The sequence below is a fragment of the Gallinula chloropus genome, assembly GCF_964237585.1.
Source record: "Gallinula chloropus genome assembly, chromosome: Z".
Taxonomy (NCBI): domain Eukaryota; kingdom Metazoa; phylum Chordata; class Aves; order Gruiformes; family Rallidae; genus Gallinula; species Gallinula chloropus.
This window is the reverse complement of record NC_140089.1, coordinates 66,737,767-66,755,238: the sequence shown is the minus strand read 5'-3', so window position 1 is coordinate 66,755,238 and position 17,472 is coordinate 66,737,767. Positions and strand designations below refer to the sequence as shown.

Here is a 17,472-nt window from a genome sequence, read left to right as displayed (position 1 = left end):
GATTTTTCCAGTTTTAAACAGATTCTCATAGGTGCAATGAAAGGCACATCTTTGTTACTTTATGAAATTTTAGGGTTTTAACCCACGAGACAAGAGTAGATTTCTCAGAGAAACATTTTCAGAACTGTTTCTAGCATTGCATATAAAAAATTACCTTTTTTCTGCACAAGCTTTTAGGTTTGGGGTTTGGTTGTTTGGGTTGTTTTTTTTGTTTTGTTTTGTTTTTTGTGAAACTGCAGTATTTGGTTTACTGAAAATCAGAAGTTTTCAACATACAAGCATCAGTCATGGAATCATTTTCCCAGACTACTCTGGAAAGACATTTGCAACTGAAAGCAATGCTTCACTAAAAATGTTGGTCAGCTTCTCTATTCATGGCTCAACCCTACTTTAGGCACACTAGTGAGTAATATGTGACTGGAGTAGATAATGTTTTTTTCATCTGGGCTTTGATCCTATAAACACTTGCATAACTTCAATCCTCAAAAATGTTTTTGTTGACAGATGAGTATACTTACTGAAAATACTAATATTTGTGCAAATATGTAGGCGTTTATAGGTCTTTGATACATTTTTTTGTTTGAAAAGGGCCTTTAGGATTTAAATGAAATCCATAGAATTACAAATAATGAAAATGACTGTCTCCTTATAGAGTATTAAGGATTTGTCATGGTATCTGCACACAGATTATGTTGTAATACTGCGTAGACCAAAATAGAAGTACCATTTCAAGCTTTTGTGGGGTAAGCAAAGTGAAAAGCTGTATTCTCTTTGTCAGAAACTTCCTTCCACTGTACTTAGTATGCAAGAAATGTATCAGCACTCAGAAGACTTAGTTGAGAAACTGTGTTTGCCAATTCCAGATTAACATGGTAAATTGATTTCACTACTCTAAAGGATCTAATGTTTTCATTAGTATTGCAGCATTATACTATATATGGACAATTTTTAAATGTATTTCAAAGCCACTACATGTTGTAATGTCTGTTCTGCATTTCTTAGAATTAGTTATCACTGCAGCATGTAGACTTTTGATGAGAACATTATTTTAGTGGATTATTTTACTGCTCTGAAGTCTCTTTTATTGTGTTTTTTTTTTTTTTTTAAAGTAAACCCTTTCAGTAAAGAAGAAAAGTAACTCTAGTAATGATTTCTTAATCATTTCTTTACAATGAATGTGTTGTTTTTCTTCTTTCTTCCTTTTCTTGTCAATAGGCACAGTGGACAATTGGAAAACTACACTGTCCATCCTGTGAGGCCTGTTTAGGGGGCTTTAACTTTGTTTGCAACACAAAATGTTCCTCTGGGCAGTTAGTGAATATACATTTCTGCAAAAGTCGGACTGCCTATCAGCCAGCTTTCTCTGTTAAATTGGAAAAACCATCAGGAAAACACTTACCTCTCCTCAAAATTAGGTCTGGTTTTAGCAAGAATATGTGCCATGAAGGGGTAACTGCAGCTTTGGAAGTCAGAAATCAAAGGCTTTCAGACACGGCCAGAAATAATAATGGTACTGGAAGACTAACAGAAGCACTTTGTCTAGAAGTAAGAGCTAACAGATTTGAGATGAAAAGTAAAAAATTTCCCTTAAAGTTACTAAATAAAAAAAAAAATCTTTCTGCATCTTATCCTATGAATGACATGTGCACTGTAAAACCTTTTCACAAAAGATCACGTAGCTTGGATTTAAATATTGGAGAGAGACTTTTTTTGTCACCTGCATTATATGAAACTTGCTGTATGGGAACAGTTTATTGTGGCCAAAGTGAAAATCTACCTGTTTACACACAAAGTGGTTTGCAATTAGAGTCCAATTGGAAAGATGGTAGTTCTTTTCAGGACCAATATAGTTCCAGTGCTGACAAACTACAAAAAGGATTTCAAGTTACTTCCTTTACCACATTAGTATATAGAGAAACAGACAGTGAGTGTGATTTTGAAGATACAGGACAATCTTCTGGGAGTACCATCGCTGATGGGTCACCTTTTGTGATGAACCTTTCTTCACCTCCAAGTGTGGTAGAAGAGGAACAGCAGCACATCACACCTATTGATCTTGTGCAGCCTACAAGTATGTCCTTCAACCAAAAGCTGAATAAGAGGGAAAGGAACAAGTTGAAAAGCTTAAGAAGAAAACAAAGAAGGCGAGAACGGTGGCTACAGCAGCAAGTAGGTGTTTAAAATTAATTAAACCAATTTTTTTGTAAAGTTGGACTTCTATAAATAATTCTGACTTTATTTAATCATGTCTTTTAATACTGGTTTAGCATGGAACTGTCTAGAGTCAAGTAACCTGAAACAAGAATTTCTGACCTCTTCCTACGTATAGTTTTTCTAATTCAACACAATCAGGTTTTTTTCTGTGTAAAATCAGACATTTGTGGGTATACGTAACTAGTTTCTGTTGGCCTTCTTACCATTTTCAATGTAATAATACTTTGGAAGTGGGGAAAAAGAGCATAAAATTGAATCAGTTTGGTTAAAGAAAAACTGGAGAAACCCTGGAATTTAAGGATCTCCTGAGTAGTGGCATTTTGAGTTGATTTTACAGGTAAGAAAAAATATGTTTTAAAATATGTTTGTATTTTTTATTTATTGTAACTTTTTTCTTTGAAGAACTGATTGTTGCTATTTAAAATACTGCGTTTTAGTAGGTAAATATTTTGTCTGCAAATTTTACAGAATTGTTACATATTCTTGCACAACCATGATTTCCTTCTTCAAACCATCTAAAGAAGAAGAGAGGTTTGGTTTGCTCTGAAATTCAGTAAAACAAGTAATGTTATGTCTGCTTTTAAAAGAAAACCTTTTATCATAAAATTCTTGCTATAAAATATAGTGTGGCCAGCAAGAGCATACATAATCTCTCAGAGAATTAATACCTATTCAAGAAAGCATTCCTGCTTCAAGTAGGTATGGCATTGTGTTAATCTTGGAATATTCCATAGCTGAAGTGTAGTGACATGTAAAGCTCATGTCAACTTCTTTTTTTCTTGATGCTTTACATTTTCTAGAAGTCAAGTCTAATTTCATATTTATGCCTTACTGAGAACTGCTAAGCTTACATGAATGGAGTGTGCTTAAGTCAAATACTGTTTTCATTTAATACAATGGGATATATAGAACCAATAGTTCATGTAGGGATCTTTCATTAGTCCTTTGACCTAAATGATTTTCACCCTTAATATTCTACTCTCTGTGTACAGTTCCACTCAGCTCAGGCACTTCGAGCTCTTCCCTATGTACTGTCAACAGAGCCTGTAGAATGCAGTACAGAATTGAAGCAGTCCAGTGAAGTCATGATTGATACACAGAGGCTGCATTTCTCAATGAAATGTAAGAACCAGCTTGAAAGTGAGATAGGTGTGGGATTATAGGTTTTTTCAGTATGGTGTGCATATATTCTTTCATTAGGTGAACGGTTTGTTGTTATGCTTAAATAAAGCTTTAAATTGGCATAGATATTTTGAAAACTTGCTCTTATTTCGTAAAATGCTTCTCTGAAACTGAGAGTAAAAAAACCTTTTCAAGTTCTGGGTATCTTAATATGGAATATTTGCTTTCTAGTAAGTCTGTAGATTCTTAGATGTCTGAGGCCCTAAATGGCTTTTAAAATTCCAGGCATCACTGTTTCTTTTAAATGAAATTATGATGATGCAGAAACAAAATATGTATGAGCATTTGTACAGTTGTGTCATTTGCAGTCTTTCCAGCCACTTTAATCTTTGTTAGATGTTACTTCCAAAAAGGCATTGTACAAATTTTCCAAATTTGTGGTAGCTGTGAGAGAAAAACGCTTTCAATCTTTTTCTTGTTAAACCATTTTTACGTTATTTTTAGGTTTCATGTAGCAAAGGATAGAGTTGTTAAATCTGCTATGACTAATCAGTAAGCACGTGGTTTACGAAGTACAAAAAAAAATTTAAAAGTAAGTACATAAAATAAATAATACGGTTTTGTATTGTAGCTTTGAGGGGAAAATATTTTGTGTTTGTGTTAATTTCTTTAACCTAGGTGAAAGTCTGTGATTGTGGCTTGGCATATTTAAACAGGCCTGTTCCTGACTCTGTGCCAAGCAGCTCCTGTGGGCAGTGCTAGTGCAGTTGTGTTTCCCATCACTGTGGTATCTTAGGAGGAAAATGAGGATCTAGAAAATCACATCCTCCGTCCAGTCTGACATGTTGCAAAAGGGGGATGCTCCTCTGCCATGCACTCCTTTTCATTGCTGCACCCCTCTCATGTGCCAGTCTAGCTTTCCTCCCTTCTCTTGCAAGTTCCACTTGCTGTCCTTTTTTCTTCAGCATTGTTACACCCAACACGTGCATTCTGCTGACAGTGGTTCTTAGAACGGGAAGCTGTCCTGTGGCCGCTTGTAACTACGATTTCCAGCGTGCTTACCCCAGGTATGATTAAGCAATCGGTAAAACTTCACAAAGAGAAAGAAGCACAAACCTCTGAGTGTATGCAGTGAAAGATTTTATAAATGACAATAGAAAGCATTTAATTTAAAAGCTTTTCTGGAGAGCAGTCCCAGAGAACAGGCCTTTCAGACTTTGGAAATGCATAGGCTGCTTCTCTAAGTTTATTTTGTAATGCAATAACTTCACCTGCCAAACATTTTTTCTTTCCTGCAGTAAGCCAAAAGGTGTTGAAAGGCAGAAGTATATAAAACTTGGATTGTGAATGGGGGCGATTCTGTGAGCTCCTGACCGGTACTGGCCCCGGAGGCGAGAGCTGATGCAGGCTGTGTATAGCTGCAGGACTGAGCTAGCCTGCTAACAGCAGAGGGACCCAAGCTTCCTCTGTCTGCCTTGCAAGGCAAAGCAAGCTCTTCATGCCTGAAAGGGGGATACCTGCATTTTGTCCGTGTGTGTGTTTATGCTTATGGCGGGTTTTTAGGTTTCTGATACATAATTACTTAAATGTAGGAATTGCCAGTATTAATAATGGTGGTTCTTCTTGTTGTTATGGCTAAGAAAATTATGTATGCTATAAATTCTTTTTTGCATATCTTGTTACAAGCTTACATCATCTGAAGCTTGTAATAATGTTCTGGAAGATCTCAGACAAAAGTACCATTTGTGGCTCCATCACTTTTATTTCATCTCTCTTCATAATCATTTTACATAGAGGAGGACCATAGCCACCTTCAAAACTGCAGTATCTGCTTGGAAACAATCCTGATCCATCAGAAAAAAATTTGGCCTTTCTGCTTCATTATACAACTTGACACATCGCCTTTTCTTTTGAATCTTTTTTTAAAACTTGAAAGGTTTGTCTTACAAAGAGGGGACTAATGGTCATTTTACATGAAGTGAGTTTGTTCTCATGCTCCCACTGTTAATCTGAGCTCAGGATAAACAGGTGGGTGAGAAACTGCATTGTTTATCCACTGTCAAGTGCTGTAACATTGGCCTACAGCCTTGAGATTTCTAGTCCATGCTAATATTCTGTAGCAACTGACAGTCTTGTCCTAAAGGCACTAGATGTCAAAGGTTTAACTTGTGAACTTAGTTGACTTTGGCTATGCTTGTCTCTTTTTCATCTGTACATTGTTTTGCACTGTCATGTTTGTATTTAAAGTGTAAATCCTTCAAGGATCATCATGCACTTCGATTCTTCTGTGATAACACAGATGACACTCGGACTGCTTACAGGTTCCTCGACTGGCTGGTGGAGAAATGCTTTTAATGCTTGAAAGCTTCTAATGCTTAAAAGTATTTTTTAGTGTTGATACCGAAGTAAATAAGGATGAGAAGAAAATGAAATGAAATCACAGCAGTAACTACAAGGTCTTGATTGTGACCTTTGTTAGGAAAATACGAGGCCGCGGGAAGTTGCTTAATGTAAGGAAAGAGGAAACACATAGGAAAAGGGGGAGTCCTAATCCCGTACTGTGGATTTAGTAAGAAGTAATAGTTGCAGTGATTTACTAGCAGTGAATCCCCAGAATTAAGATTGAGGGATGCAATTGTGCAAAAGCATTTTGACTCTGAACAACTCATGTTGTATCTGCACCAGATTTCTTATTGATTTCCTTGAGTGACTGTAAAAGAAAGGAAGATCAAATACTAATACAAACCTTTCCAGCACGGGAAAGGTGGAAACTCTGATTTCAGTGTTCAAAACTACTCCTGCACTGGCTAACTTCTCAAAATAGCAACAGTTTTAAAGTTCTATACTTAACTGGTTGAATTTGTGTTTAAAGTGCAATAAAATTTGGAATAAAGAAGACTAGTGCATCTGTGTTAATGTGCAGTTGCAGAGTTTGCAGTCCTTGGCCTGATACATTTATGGTTTGTTCTTTCTGAAACAGTAGTACTGCAGCAATGATGCCGTAGCATTAACAGTTTACAAGCCACTGAGCAGCAAGGCAGCATGGTGTTACACTCACATTCCTTATATGCAAAGAACAAAACCACATTTTTTATACAGAGCCAAGAATTTATTCTTCATATAACTGAAATCTTAGGAGTGGGGATGATGATGATGATTACTGCTAGTCCGGATTTAACTTCTAAAGAGTAATATTGCCATTGAGATTACATGCACTCAGTTGTTCCTCCCCAGTTCCTGTGGTTCTGCCCATGCTGCCATGCTTGAGGGTCCGCAGGCTGGCAGCAGACCTTGGCTTCTGGTAGGAAGGGTATTAATATGATGGTCATGCTGGTGGTGTCTTTACCCCAGAACCCACTTCAGATCATTTCTGTGTGCTGGGTAGCACACTTACACACCTTTGTTCTTTCTTCACCAGTCTGCATCTTCATGCTACATTCAAATTATTTTATGTGGTACCTTTTATGTACATAAGATAGAGTTTCTGTGTTCAGTTTATGACTCTTAAAACCAGTTCCATCCAGTCTACATTTCTCTAACAGGCCCCTGGGAAGCTCCTCATAGCTGTTGTATAGCTCCAGTACCCACCCAGTGCCCCATCTCCTGTGGTCCCATGCCTGCACTCCTCCCTGTTGTGTCCTGCGGCTCCCTTTCTGAAGGCCTCTGCTATCTTTAGCAAGCCTGTATTTCTTCACACTGCATCATTCTATTAGAGTTGCAAATTTCTCATTCTACATGGAATCACAGGTGTCAGTGGTTGTACCGTACAAAGATAACAAAAGTAAAGCAAATTAGCCACAGGCATCTGGTCAGTTAGTGGAATTGCTATGACAGCTAAACCAAGTAAAACCACGCAGCAGGCAGAGTGAGGGAGGTTCAGCCAGTGTAAGCACGGACAGCCTTAGCCCTCGGGCACCACAAGTTCCCTACAAAGCTTGTGGCTGCTCCTAGCAGCAGCAGCAGCGCTGCATTACTGGGCTATGAAGTTATGAGTAGGAAGCAGTATCTTTTTTATAACTAGCTGATACAATGAGGGGAGAAACTTCAGGCGTGAGAAGTTTCTGAGGCAACGCTTGTCTATCTTTGCTTATGCTATGGTTGAAACTGCTGTTAATACATGGTGGCTTTTCTAATCAGTAGATGCATTCTGTCACTAATTGTGTACTAGATTAACAAGAAGGTATTAATGGTGGACATAGGCCCAAATGCCTGATTTACCTTTCTTAAGTTGCATTTGTGGTTGTGGTTCTTGTGAAGTGGTTTCTGAGGGAAACCGCAGATGAAAGCTCCCATTTTCTGGGGTGCATCTGGAGCTCCTGTTGCAAGCCTTTAAAACCCAACCCTTTAGAGTTTCATTACTTTTAGCTGCAGTCTTTTAATGTTATTTATGATTAAGCTTTTGAGAACGTTGTCTGACCTGACCTCTTCAACTGTTTGATATGTCTTTTACACAGTTTGGTCTTAATAACGACCAGTGGGATAAACAGCCTTGCATATTTGCCAGGGATTTGTCAGGAAAAAACTCTGCTTGCCTTGTGTCATGGATTTTGTTGTAAACTACTTAACACTTCATTCATAGGTTGGAAAAGAGGGAAGATTACTCAGGGAACTACTGGATAAATACAGCGTATCAGGATTGTCTCAGCGTGTGTGTATATACTGTAATATTTTCTTATAATAATCTTGAAGCTAGGTTGATATAGCCTAGAACTGAAACAGATGGCTCCACTGTGAATATATCTTTCATTTAAGTGAAATACATATGAATAAGGTACTTGTCTGTAAGATAATTTCAGAATATACGGATACTATAGAATAATCTCAGCATAGCAGATGTTCATGAGCATTAAGTGCCCATCTTGCAAAAGGGTATCATATGCTTCTTCACATGTCAGGCCACCTTTGGTGGTTAGTATGCTCAGAAGAGACAATGGTTTTCACTGACACTTTTGTGCTTTTCCAGCATCCTTGGTAATGCGTCATTTCTGAAGAGACACCCACAAAGTCTCCAAATGCAGCCACCTCCACCTGAAATAGTAATGTACTGGTAGTGCTGCAACCCTAAGGATCAACAGCTGGGCTAATGTGCTGTGCCACAGATAAGATCCTAATCTGTCCTCACAGGCATTGTATCTTGCTGGACAAAAGCAACACAGGAGAGAAACTAAGCCCAGTGAAGTGGGTTACGTATTTTGTTGTTGACTGCCTGCCAAGAAAAGTGGGTTTTCTAATAAATAACATACAGATCACTGCTGCTGTTCCAAGGTTGTATTGATTGCAATTCCAAGAAAATATTGATGAACAGCCTAGAAATACAGAAGTACTCTGTACTTTTTTTTTGCTTGTATAAACTGTAAGTATTATGAACTACCATTTCAATTTTTCTAGAAGCTGACAGGAAACTGATTGTAACAGTTTATGAGACTTGTACCTCAGCTAAGAAAGACAGCGACCTGTCCATGGAGGTGGGTTGCAATAGTGTGCAGTTAGGTGCATCCCATAATTTCTGTGTGGATATTTATTACACAGATATAGTGAAAAGCAGATGAAATCATGGTTATTTAAGATGACTCATGGTAGAGAAAAATCAAAGCTCAACAGTGATACGAAAAAGAATACAAGAATATGTTCATCTTTATGAGATGTACTGTGTATTACCAGAAGAAGGACCACATCTAATACATAGTAAGGAGAGAGTTTAAGATGGGCCTTTACATAAGAAAAGAAGTATTGTTACACATTTTAGAGAATTTTATGGCCTTGATATGGATTTTTTGGCTGGGATAAAGTTACTTTCTTCCTAGTATGCAGTTCGGGGCTGTGGTTTGGATTTGTGCTGAAAACAGGGTTGATAACACAGGAATGTTTTCATCACTGCTGAGCAGTGGTTACACAGAGCCAAGGGCTTCTCTGCTTCTCATCCCACCAGTGAGGAGGCTAGGGGTGCACAGGGAGTTGGGAGGGGACACAGCTGGGACAGCTGACCCCAAATGACCATAAGAGATATCCCACACCATATGACATCATCTTCAGTATACAAAGCTGGGGAAAGAAAAAAGAAGGGGGGGACATGACACATTTTGGAGCGGCGGCATTAGTCTTCCGAAGTGACAATTACACGTGACAGAGCCCTACTTTTCAGTAGATGGCTGAACACTTGCCTGCCCATAGGAAGTGGGAAATGAACTCCTTGTCTTGCTTAGCTTGTGTGTGGCTTCTGATTTACCTGTTAAACTGTTCTTATCTCAATCCAGGAGTTTTCTCATTTTCACCCTTCTGATTGCATGGGGATTAGCTGCTTGCTGGGATTAAAACATGACACCCAGGCCTTTAGACCTTCATTTAAACAAATTGTTTCTGACACAGTGACTAAGAATTTTAGTATCTTTGATATTTCTAATTGGTTTTCATGGTACATATAAACTGAGGTAGATTAAATGCTGCTTGCATGGAGACTGAAGGTTCTTCAAAATAAAAAAAAATCCGGAAAAAACAGATTCATAATTATTTCTTTTAAAGAACTATTTCTTCATGGTTTGTAATGGGCAGGGTATCTATGGTTTCTCATCCATGACCCCCTTTAAATTTTGTGGTATCCAATTTGTAAGCATTTTTTTTTCCTCATGGCTCCATTTGGGAGAAAATAATGGTATTTAAAAATATTTTTTTCTTTACATTTCTTCAGCTATTTTAGGTAAAGCTATAGGGAGTCACTGAGAAGTAGAAGTCACTGTACATATCAAAAAGTTGTCACACAAACAGATGAGAATAATACAAGTAGTGTTTCTGAAATTGAAAAAGTAGGAAATTATTGAAATTAGTTTATATAGTTGTGCAAAATAGTGAAGAGATGTATGGTAGCTGTATTTCAGAATTAAATGTTAGGAGAGATGGCATCTACTGTTACAGCTGAAGAAGTTAGCAGTCTTTTGGGCGTACAAAAACCTTTTTCACAGCCAAAGTACAAGCTTATACAATTAAGTTAAATTAAAACAAAAGTTTATTGTATTACAATCAAGTACCCTTATGTCTGTAAATCTGTGAAAATATTTTATTTTTAAAGCTAGCTGTTGATAAGATTTTATTTGGTGCAGTGCTTTTTTCTGTTGGCACCTGCTTCCCTAATGCTTTGTATCAACACCTAAATTAAAATGATTACACATCAGAAGAGAAAGGTTTCTTTTATAGAGGTCTTGGTTAAAAACATGCTTCACATCTATTGCAATTTAGATATACAGGAGACAGAATGTGTGGGGTTGCTTTAGTTTTTTAACTTTTTCAAGACTGTATGTGCTTTTTGTAATGATCCTAGAAATCTGTCAGTTCCCATTTTTAGTAATTTGTAAGCAGGTTTCTATTTAAATTCATTTCACCTCATTTGAACATTAGGAGATTTGATGTGCTGTTTCTAAAGAGTGGAGATTGGAATATGAACAAGAAAACATTTTGAAGAATGAAGAAAAGAAACATTCTGATTCAGTAATTATCTCATATTTTTAAAAATGCCATCAGTCAGAAACATATTCGTCTTCACTAAGTAAGGTTTCCTCCTCGTGGTCTTTATAAAAGAAATCCAACGGTTTGACAACAGGTTACTCAAAGGTAGCTCAAAAAGTTGAAAATTTTAAAGTGATCTTATTTACCTATTTTGTATGTACATTTTCTTCTGTGTATGGAGTGAGGGCAACTTGCACCACTTTACCAATCAATTTTGTATGACTGGTAGTATTATGTAGAATCAAATAAATATTTGACAGTATGAGCACTTACTCAAAGAAATAAATCATTTGATGCTTCTCCCAACTTTTAATCAATTATCTATTTAATTTCTATTTTGTTCAACAGCTATATTGAGTTTTGATTGTGATTTAGACTTTACTAAAAGGCACTGCTAATGCAGATTCTGAAGCAAATGGCAAATAATTGGGTAGTAGCTGTGTAATTAAAATTTGATCTTAGCTAAGGGAGAGCAGTAGGTAGCAAGTGGTGAAGGAATTTCTTCCATAAATGCAAAATATTTTCATTCATGGGTTGGTAAAAGCTGCATAAAAATAAAGAAATTTTTAACAGAGAAAACAAAGAGGGTAAGAAAAAAAAATTCCATGGACTTCTTTAAAAAAGTAAAATGAGATGATCCACATAGGTATAATTTGGAATATCTGTTTCCGTTTGCATATTAAAATTAGTATGTCTCAGGAAGAGGAAAGCTAGAATTACAGTGCAACTCTGAAATGCACTTTACTGGAAAAACAAAACTCTTACTCCAGTGTTATTCTTGTCATGCTGGTTCTCATGCAAAGCAGTCTATGGGTAAAGAAAATAATCACAGAAAACTCTTAAATTCGTAAGTAATAGAGCAAAGAACATTCACTGAGATATTAAAAAAGGACTTGATTATGGACATGGTGAAGTAAGAAAAAACATTAAATAGTGAAAGAAACTATGCAATGCAGTATGTTACACTCAATAGGCTCCCTGAATTGGAAAGAGTAGATGAATTTGGGGTATTCTGTTTTCCTGTTGGGTATCACAGAAGGTTTGTTGTTTAAAAAATAACAATGCATGTGATTGAACAAAGCATTACACATGAGATTCTGGAGCAAGGCAAAAACTCTGCTAGTCAGTCATAAGGGAAAAAAAAACATTCTTCCTTTTTGTGTGTTTTCTCACTTTTTTTTACCCTCTACAATTTCTGTTGTGATTTTACCTTCAGATAACTGCTCATATTTAGGAACTGTTTGGAAGTTAGGTAAACATAGGAAACAATTACATGCTCCAACATGTGAAATGCTGTACATTAACTATGCAGAAGGGAAAAATACCTGTCATAAACCAAAAATCTGTAGAACCCAAGTCCCATGGTAGCAGACCTGCCAGCATTGGTGCACCCAGAAGCAGCATGTCTTAGATAGGCCCTGCTGTTCTTCAGTTAATTTGCTTGCATGCCTCAAGTCTTATGCAGACCAAATGTAATTAAATTGCCATGCTTGTTAAGATTACAGAGACTTAATCTTCCACCTTATAGAAGCAGGTACTGTTAGGTATGTTCTTCCCTGCTAACTGCAGAGTTGGCAAATTTTATACGTTTTAGAGAATTATTTGTTTGTTTTATTGACAACATTGGAAAAGTAAGATTCTAGAATAGCAAAGAATAATGCAGCTTTGCATATGGACCATTGTGTATGTTTTTTATCATTTGCATTTTTTGAGTGCTCCATCTCACTACAGAACAGGAAAAGTCGTATGAAAAGCTATGTAAAGAGATTGTGTGAAGATTATATACAAGCAGATCTGGTAGTTCCTCTTGGCTGCATAATGACATAGCTTGTTCTGTTAAGTACTCCCCTGGAGGTGGGTACAAAACGATCAACATGTTAATTATGTTACAGCAAAGAGAAATACAGATTTTGGTGTACTGGCAAACTGAATTTTGGTTTTATGCATTAGAAAAAATACTGATAAGAAACAGATTTCTTCTGGATGATCAAACCTCTTCTGCAGGGAACTACTAAACCAAAAAGCAGAACACCGTTTTTATAGTTGCTGTAGCAATGTCGTTTTCCTCTGCAGCACAGCACAACAGACAATCTGGTTTCTAAAAGTAAGCTGGTTTAGGAGGATATAAATAATGCATTAGAATTACTACCAGATGAATCTTTCTGGATTCAGATCTGTTAATCTATGGGCTATATCCATATTTAGGATGGTATTAACCACCTTGTGGATGTCACTTGGATTTCTTTTGTTATAAAAGTATCCCAGTTCCCTTTAGCTTAACTATAAATGTGTTATTGACTAGGACTCTGAAACTATTTTTATACAAATGTGTGAGCAGACTGAATTTTAGAGGCATCTACTGAAAAGTAAAACGTGACCCACAGCAGTGTGGACAGAACACAATGAGTATCCTGGGATTAGTTTGATCCAGTGTTAGTGAAACATAATCTCGGTTTTTAATGGAGAACCATAATAGGAGATGGATGCTCAGCCAGAGAGCAGAGAAGGGCTCCCAGTTGTTCTCTGCATGTTCACTAGATGGAAATTCTGTAAAACCTGTCTTTGGCAATAGCCATGGAAGATCTTACTGAATTTTATCTCTACCTGCATGTTACACGAATTCTCTGTTTCACTTTATCTGTATCCCTATTTCTTTCATTGTCTTCAGCTACAAAGATACGTTTTCCTTTTGCTTCTAACACGGGTTTTGTTCAGCATTTTGAATCTTAACAAATGCAGTGATCTGGTTAGACGAGATAGAATCTGTTTATATCTCCTAAGTTTCAGTGTTTACTCTTCTTCCCATGCTTTTGGCAGCAATTTATCTCTTTTTGCCCTTCCATACACTACACATGGTAACATATGAGAAGGTTTTGGACCACTGCAGTTGCTTTTTTGAAGTCTCTCATGTGTTTTCTCATAATCTTATCTTCAATTTCTTATTTGCAGTCAAGATAAGTGTTTTTCCTATTTGTCTTCCACAGTCGTTTTTCAAATATGGGTGGTCAAGTGTTATGGGAACAGATGCACTGTATTTTTGTATGCAGTATGCTTTTTATCATCACTTCATGCAGGTAGAACTTTCAACTGTTCAAGTAGTGCTTCCTCAAAAGCCAACTAAGTGGGATTTTGAGCACAGCAGAAGAATGCAATTCTTAGATCTCAAAATGGATACTGTGAAAAATGTTCGTCAGTATTTTCCGAGGCATTTAAACTGGGTATGGAACATGAACTAAAATGGCAAATTTTAATGCTTTAGATATTGAAACCTTTGCAGTGAGACCCCTTCAGCCAGTGAACTGTGACCCAAATGTAGTTCTTGTGTCACCTTCAGCACTCATACGTGCCCCAGATACTAGCTTCTAAGGGGTCCATTGTATATGGAGAGGGAAGAGACCTGACACAGAGCTAGCTGGAAGTTCACTGAGAAACCCCGAGTCTTGAGTCTAAGGGTGAGACTGCTTAGACTAAGAAATTAGAGGGAATAGAATTTTGTTTCCTTCAGCTGTCATTTGTCATGCCCCTGCTGTGTTGGAGAGGACGGTGGCTGTAGATGGAAAGAAGAGCAACAAAAGGTAGTGGAGCTGAAGTGCAAATATATGTACCTTCCCTGCTTCTACTGTGCTTTATTTTGACACGACTACAAAGAACAGGGAGTGCAGTGAAGCAGAGCAGGCTCTCCTGAAGCTATGAATCCTTACATGGACACAAGCAAAGTGTAAGTAGAAAATAAGAGTGGTGCATGTCAACTCATGTTTATATTTGGATGTTGAAGAAAGAGGCCAGGAACTTGTGGGGGGAAGAGGAACATGCAAAATAAAGAGCATCTTTTATTCACTTGGCTTTATGTTTCTACTTTAAAGAAAGAGAAAAGTTAGTACGTGTTAATAAAAAAGCAAATCCTGGCCATTTCCATGGTTTATCTAAGAACATTCTCTGTATTTTCCTATGATCATTGGCATTTCTTTAAGGAATGTCCCCCTAGTTTAGTGTAAAACAATAATGTATGACAATTTTGTGCTTAGTCTGAAACTTGTTCAGAAAACCCAGAGCTTTTTTGAAATTTTGTTTCAGAAAAAGTCTAAGCTTCTTACCAGTGCCAGTAGCTCACTTTTCATGATTCAGAGCCTGTTGGTACAAGATGTATCTTCTATGAGACATTATTCTGGAATCTCACAAGGAGTTCAAGGTACCTGCTACTTTACAGGATGGTCTTCTTTTGCAAGCTTACTAACCAAACTAGATTTTTCGCACAAGACCATCAAGGATGGAGCTGTGCTTGCGGAATGTGAAACCTCCCTCCAGCCCACAGCTGGAGGCTGGCGGCATTACTACCGGTATTACGGAGACTGGCGGAGGTTCGACACTTTCCTCTTGTTTTCCAGCCTGTTTGAGGCAGCAGAAGGGCATGTTAGACTCAGTGATCCTTATGGGTACCTTCCAACTCAGCATATTCTATGACTCTATGGCTTTATTGAGGCAGTCTGAAGGACACCTGCATGACAGAGTGGTGGACTAGCACAGTGGATTTATAACTGAACCAGAACTTTTCAGGAATTACACTTTGCTTCTGCTAGGATGAGCAGCAAGGAAGGTATATGACTCACGATGTCAGTGATGTGCTACTGCAGTATAGTTCTGTATGTGATTTCCTGGGCAAGTTGCACCGTTCTTTGTTCAAAATACCAACATAGCCAAAACCACATGGCAGTGCAAAAATATGCCAATATCTAATCCCCTTTTTAGTTTAATTGATAGCATGAGTAGGCAACAATGGGTGAAAAGGAATTCCCATACAATTCTGGCCACAACGGTCTGTTTCTGTTGTCTTACGTGTTGATTTTTCTGCCACATCAACGCATTCTGGGTGCAGCCAGCATGAGAGTATAGTTGGAACTGTGGGGTTGGAAGTGAAGAAACGTTAGTGATAGATGAGCTATAACATGTACACATGGCTTTATACTTACTATTTTTGGTAATTATTTTTTTAATATTCTAACAATTCTAATAGTAAATGTGCTGATGTTAGAGTTATGGTCATTTGCAGTCATCGTTTCCTATCAGCAAATCATTTTTTCTTGATGGATGTTTCGTATGATGGCTATAACAATGTAATTATTCTCTGGGGAAATGTATGAGGCATTACCTAGAGCTGATTTGCTGTGAATGGAATTAAATTGAGGGCTAGTGCATAATCATGGTGTATTGATAACTTGACTCTATATGTAAATACAAAACCTGATCCATCTTTTATCTTCATAAATTTTTAATATGAACTTTTGCATCTTTGGAGCTTTTGTAGCCTTTCATATTTACTGCAGTTAATAATCCCTACTTAATTCATTAATTATTTTAACCTAACATGTCCACTGATACATTGCTTCGCAGTACAATCAGGGACTTTGTATTTTGGCTCGGCAGCATTTTTGTATTGCTACTGAAACTACTGGGTTTAAGGTTTATTTTGAGAAGGACTACATTTTCAGCAGCAGAATCAGAAACATTACTCAAAAAATTAAGAATTCTGACAGTAAATGATGAAAAAATCTGACACCCCAGTTCTAGCTGTCTGTTCCTAGGTGCTAAGAATGGCCTGTCTAGTGGTGTACAACCCTCTTTTTACAAGTCAGTGAGCCTTGGGTTATAAAAATGGGTACAAATAGCAAAGGTAGAATGCAAACGATGTATCTGGTGATTTCAGTGTTTCCTAAGAAACTCACAGACCTAATTATGTGTGGTACATTTTAATTTCTACTCCATAATGCAAGAACAATGAATAGGAACATCCTCCCTGGTAGTTGTGCCTAGGTGACCTGTGTTCTGGTAATATTGGGTAACCAAAGTCTGAAGATGTACCCTGAGGTTGAACTTAGTCCTCAGCTGATTCTAGGAAAGACACATTTTCCACTCTCATGTTTGGCTTTTTACTTTTGTGCTAAATCTGGCCTGAGTGGTTATGTCAGTACATCATAAACATAGCTACAATTAACTACTCTCTGCAAGTATTTTGAACACCAATCTGAAATTACAGGAATTACTATATTTTTTATCATTTGATAGCTGAAAAAATGTCCAGCCAGAACTTCAGTCAGTGGCATTTTAAATTTTTCTCTGTAGAAAAATTTTAATGCCATGTCAGAATTTCTGAAAATGAAAAACAGGCTCTGGAGAACATGTTCTGGGAATAGCAGCATAGCTTTAGCTGTTGCACTGCGTCATTAATAACAATTATATTACATAGTAGCATGCTGTACTCTTGTATTCTGTCAAGCAATGAGAGTGCTTTTCCTGGTGTTGTTTTTTCCTTAGGAATAAAAGATTTCCATGACATGGTTCACTGCAGTAAGCACATTGAGAAATTACCAAAAGTTATACCACAAACTTGTTTCAGTACTGCAGGGTTGCTGTAGAATAGCCAGTAATAATAATAATGCCAAATATGTGGATACCAGAAAGTACACAATTGAAAGTAAAAGGTTTGCCAGTTATTAAGGCTAATTCTTACCCTTGATTCATTCAAGGAGGAGTTGGTTCAACTTGACTTCATGGTACTGCATTAGACATTCCTTCCAGAGGCTATAAAAATTATTTCTTATTATCTTTTCTGTTAGTGGTGTTTCAGAAAAGGCTGCTCTGTAT

General features: G+C 37.2%; 1 protein-coding gene across 1 annotated transcript in view; it reads left to right on the top strand.

Moving 5' to 3' along the window:
* RNF180 (ring finger protein 180) overlaps positions 1–17,472 on the top strand; it is a gene marked incomplete at its 3' end in the record, with an annotated part of 76,032 nt that overhangs the window by 10,878 nt on the left and 47,682 nt on the right. The window contains exon 4 of the mRNA XM_084278277.1: positions 1,216–2,169. Within this exon, the coding sequence (XP_084134403.1) occupies positions 1,216–2,169 (954 nt within the window). The remainder of the gene's footprint in view (positions 1–1,215; positions 2,170–17,472) is intronic.